The sequence below is a fragment of the Aegilops tauschii genome, chromosome 3 (genome assembly GCF_002575655.3).
Source record: "Aegilops tauschii subsp. strangulata cultivar AL8/78 chromosome 3, Aet v6.0, whole genome shotgun sequence".
In the NCBI taxonomy this organism is placed as follows: Eukaryota; Viridiplantae; Streptophyta; class Magnoliopsida; order Poales; family Poaceae; genus Aegilops; species Aegilops tauschii.
In genome coordinates, this window is record NC_053037.3 from 592,409,941 (window position 1) to 592,415,084 (window position 5,144).

The 5,144-nt window shown below is 48.3% G+C and overlaps 1 protein-coding gene across 1 annotated transcript; it reads left to right on the top strand.

The window, feature by feature from the left end:
* The first annotated feature begins 998 nt into the window (after positions 1 to 998).
* LOC109735651 (BTB/POZ and MATH domain-containing protein 1-like) lies at positions 999 to 1,973 on the top strand. Its single transcript, XM_020294864.2, has one exon. It carries the CDS (start codon positions 999 to 1,001, stop codon positions 1,884 to 1,886), a length of 888 nt encoding a protein of 295 aa, XP_020150453.1. The 3' UTR covers positions 1,887 to 1,973.
* Positions 1,974 to 5,144: the final 3,171 nt, after the last annotated feature.

A 5,144-nucleotide genomic window follows, 5' to 3' on the forward strand; every position in this document is an offset into this window, starting at 1 on the left:
AATTTAGCATCATTGCTTCACCCAACCCAAACTGTTGTGGTCGTTTAATTCTATTGTGAGCGGTGTATTGTCCACATTTGTAACACTCAAGGCATATCTAAATATGAGCAATCCTAAGCGGATTGTTGCTAATAAACCATTGGTGGAAGCCGGGGACGGCAACGCAAGCGGAGACGAGGAGGCGCTGCTCTTGCGAGATCCGGCGGCAGCGAATTGGGTTCCTCGAGTGTATATATATATATATATATATATATATATATATATATATATATATATATAGAGAGAGAGAGAGAGAGAGAGAGAGAGAGAGAGAGAGAGAGGGGGGGGGGGAGTGGCGGCCGTGGCAGCCTACTCGGCCCGACCGCGACTAAGTCAACCTGCCTTCGTGGCACCTTTTATTTTTTTGCCAACCCAGCCTGACGGACGCGTGCAACCAGTTAGAAACGTCATGGAAGCAATTAGCATTTACCGTCAATGTTTTTTCCGCCAAACGTTGCGTTCGGTGCAGTTTGCCATCCAAACTATTGTGATGGTTTTTTTTTTTTGCTTATGACTCCTATATTATGGTGGTTTTATGGATTTAACTCTATTAAGACGGGCATAACCAATTTTCAGACGGTTTAATCAGTTTATGCGAACCAACCTGTGGTTGAATGGTTAGAGGGACTGTGGTATTTTCAGCCCATCAGGGTTCTTGTGTTAAAAAAATCAGTTTATGAGTCCAAATTAGTTACGTACTAAGCACACATACCGTGATCCTCAAAAAAGAAAAGTACACATAACGCCAAAAGCCAGAGAAATCTCAAAGGTCAAGACACCAACACGAACGAAGCTCCCTCGCCCCTCGATTGGTTCCAACAGAAACACGTACACCTCGATCTCCTTCCATCCGATCGAACCAACGAGATAATTAATCTCCAACACCATGCTGGATCACTCCGGCTACGTCGAGTTCAATCTCGAGTCGACTACTCGTCGCCGGAGGTTACTCGTGGAGGATGACCTGCCACCCACACGGGGAACACGAGGACGACGCCGAGACTGAGTTCCTCTCCGTGTACCTCGAGCTCATGAGCAAAGCCGTGCGCGCCAGGGCCATCTTCGATATCTTCCTCATGAGCCGCGAGGGCGTGCCGTCATCCTTGTTCATGAAGAGGTGCGTGCGCATGTACCCACCAGGGTGCCACTCCACGTTATGGGGGTTCCGTCGGTTCGTCGACTGGAAGGATCTCGAGGATTACTGCTTCGTCAAGGACGACGGCCGCGTCACCCTCATGTGGGCGGTCGTGGTCGTCAACCCCGCACCAACGATACCAGTGCCGCCCTCCGACATGGGAACCCATCTTGGCAGCCTGCTGCTGGACGGCGCCGTTGGCACGGATGTTTCATTCGTCGTGGACAGGGGCGAGACGTTCCGAGCTCAGCGCGTCCTCCTGGCCGCCCGCTCCCCGGTCTTCAAGGCGGAGCTCTTTGGCCTCATGATGGAAGCTAAAGCATCGTCCGTTGTTGTGCACGATATCGACCCCGAGACTTTCAAGGCCATGCTCGTGTTCATGTACACAGATAATTTGACAGCCGGAGATGTCGGCACCACCGAGATGTTCCGATCTTTGCTCGTTGCGGCAGATCGCTATGCCTTGGACCGCCTCAAGCTTCTATGTGCCCAAAAGCTGTTGGACAATGTGTCCATGGATATTCTTACCACTATGATAGACTTTGCCGAAACATACAACTGCCCGGAGCTAAAGAACAAGTGTGTTGAGTTTGCTATGGCAGAGGGAAAATTCAACAAATTCGGACAGTCGATGATGAACGCTGCTGCGCAAAAGCATATTGGATGTTTGGGATATTTGCTTGCATTTTCGCTGCTATTATCTTCCTGTTAGTAAGTTATGGTAGTTGAATGCTTGTGCTTTGATACTGCGGTGCTTCTTTTCGCTATTATCTGCTCTTTTTTTATGTTCCCCACATACTAGTATTTTTCAAAAGTATATTTTCTACATCTACGGACTGCGGTTTGGCAGAGGTATCTATGTCGTAGTCGGAGAAACAACAATAGATTATGGGGTGTTAATGACCAGTGGACGCTATTTTATGTTAGTGTGTCTGATGTAGGTGTGTTCTGAATTAAGGTAGCCGTGCAGACACTGATGTTTTTTCAAGGACACGTCTATACACTGGTAATTGTATTTGGCGGCTTTTACATTTTCTTAATAGTTGCTTTTACATTTTCTCAATAGTTGTTTTGCCCTGGCATGTTACTAAAGTTATCCTAATGGCATGCGAAACTATGCTTATTTTCTGTAGAGAGCAAATTCATGCACTTTTGTTACAATATAAAAGTACAGTCTTGCCTCTTTCCATTCCATGCAAAGTTCAAATGATGGTTCAATTTTTTTATGGGTCAAGTTAAGTGAGTTTCTTATTGTAGCTTGTAAGATTTAGGATCCTTGCACTAGTAGAAAAGAGGGCTTTGGTTCAGGCCGGGTCAGCCCATTAGTCCCGGTTCGTGAGGCCAGGGGCCTGCCGGGCCTCGTGGGGGCATTGGTCCCGGTTCGTCTGGCCCCTTTGGTCCCGGTTGGTGGGACGAACCGGGACCAATGGGCCTCGCTCCTGGCCCACCACCATTGGTCCCGGTTGGTGGCTTGAACCGGGACCACAGGCTGCCCTTTAGTCCCGGTTCATGCCACGAACCGGGACCAATGAGGTGCCTATATATACCCCTCGCCCGCGAGCAAAGCACTCCAGTGCTCTGTTTTTCTCTGCACTAGTAGAAAAAGGGACACTGTAGAAAAAGAGGCTTCCATACGCCCCCATTAGTCCCCAAAACAATCGAACCGCGACCAAAGGGGTCTTTAGTCGCGGTTCGGGAGGAGACCCGCGACCAACTATCTGGGCCCAGCGCGCTCGGTCGACAGCTGGCGGACGGGAGGGGCTTTAGTCCCGGTTGGCCTGGCCAACCGGGACTAAAGGTCCCCGAAGGCCTTTAGTCGCGGTTGGCCAGGCCAACCGGGACTAAAGGCCCATCCAGCTGGCGGACGGGAGGGGCTTTAGTCCCGGTTGGCCTGGCCAACCGCGACTAAAGGTCCCCGAAGGCCTTTAGTTGCGGTTGGCCAGGCCAACCGGGACTAAAGGCCCATCCCTATATATAGGACTCAGCTCACTTCACTTCACTCAGCTCACTTCACAATTTTCAGAAGGGGGTGGTGGGTTTGCTTTTGGTTCCTCCTATGCACACAAGGTGTTTGATGAAATGCCCGAGAGCCTGAAACAAACATGATATGAAGTGTCCGAGCCACACTTGAGCTTTCTCATTTATTATTCCTCCGCGATCGCGGTTAGCAACTTGAACCTTTCATGTGTCATTGATAAAATATGCATGTGTGTAGTTCATTGTTTAATTTGTATTATTTCTAGCTAGTTAGTTTAACAAATGCATGATGGTTAATTATATACTTTATATAATAATAATGCAGATGAATCGGCAATGGATGTACGGTCCCCGACTCTCCGGCGAGTTCACTACGGGTTTGAAAGATTTCCTCGTAGTTGCAAATGCGAACAAGCAGCAAGGTTTTATTATTTGTCCATGTGCTGTCTGTAAGAATCAGAAGGGTTACTCCTCCTCAAGAGACATTCACATGCACCTGCTTCGGCACGGTTTCATGCCAAGCTATAATTGTTGGACCAAGCATGGAGAAAGAGGGGTTAGAATGGAAGAAGATGAAGAAGGGGATGATATCGATGACAACTATCATGATCATTTCGGTGATACTTTCATGGAGGATGATGCTGAAGGTGGGGAAGGGTTAGGTGAAGGTGAAGAAGAGGCACATGATGAGCCCGCTGATGATCTTGGTCGGACCATTGCTGATGCACGGAGACGCTGCGAAACCGACAAGGAGAGGGAGAATTTGGATCGCATGTTAGAGGATCACAAAAAGTCGTTGTATCCAGGATGCGATAATAGTCTGAAAAGCTGGGCTGCACACTGGATTTGCTAAAATGGAAGGCACAGGAAGGTGTAGGTGACTCATCATTTGAAAATTTGCTGAAAATGTTGAAGAATATGTTTCCGAAGAATAACGAGTTGCCCGCCAGTACGTACGAAGCAAAGAAGGTTGTCTGCCCTCTAGGTTTAGAGGTTCTGAAGATACATGCATGCATTAACGACTGCATCCTCTACCGCGGTGAATACGAGAATTTGAATGAATGCCCTGTATGCACTGCATTGCGTTATAAGATCAGAGGCGATGACCCTGGTGACGATGTTGAGGGCGAGAAACCCAGGAAGAGAGTTCCCGCCAAGGTGATGTGGTATGCTCCTATAATACCACGGTTGAAACGTCTGTTCATGAACAAAAAGCATGCCAAGTCGTTGCGATGGCACAAAGAGGACCGTAAGTCCGACGGGGAGTTGAGACACCCCGCTGATGGAACACAATGGAGAAAGATCGACAGAGTGTTCAAAGATTTTGCAGCTGACGCAAGGAACATAAGATTTGGTCTAAGTACTGATGGCATGAATCCTTTTGGCGAGCACAGCTCCAGCCATAGCACCTGGCCCGTGACTCTATGCATCTACAACCTTCCTCCTTGGTTGTGCATGAAGCGGAAGTTCATTATGATGCCAATTCTCATCCAAGGCCCTAAGCAACCCGGCAACGACATCGATGTGTACCTAAGGCCATTAGTTGAAGAACTTTTACAGTTGTGGGCCAGACCTGGTGTACGTGTCTGGGATGAGCACAAAGGAGAGGAATTTGACCTACGAGCGTTGCTTTTTGTAACCATCAACGATTGGCCTGCTCTCAGTAACCTTTCGGGACAGACAAATAAGGGATACAATGCATGCACGCACTGCTTACATCAGACTGAAAGTGTACGTTTGGTTAATTGTAAGAAGAACGTGTACCTGGGTCATCGTCGGTTTCTTCCCCGAAATCATAACGTAAGAAAGAAAGGCAAGCATTTCAACGGCAAGGCAGATCACCGGCCGAAGCCTGTGGAACGTACTGGTGCTGAGATATTTGATATGGTCAAGGATTTGAAAGTCATCTTTGGAAAGGGTCCTGGCGGACAATCAGTTCCGCGGGGAGTTGACGGGCACGCACCCATGTGGAAGAAGAAATCTATATTTTGGG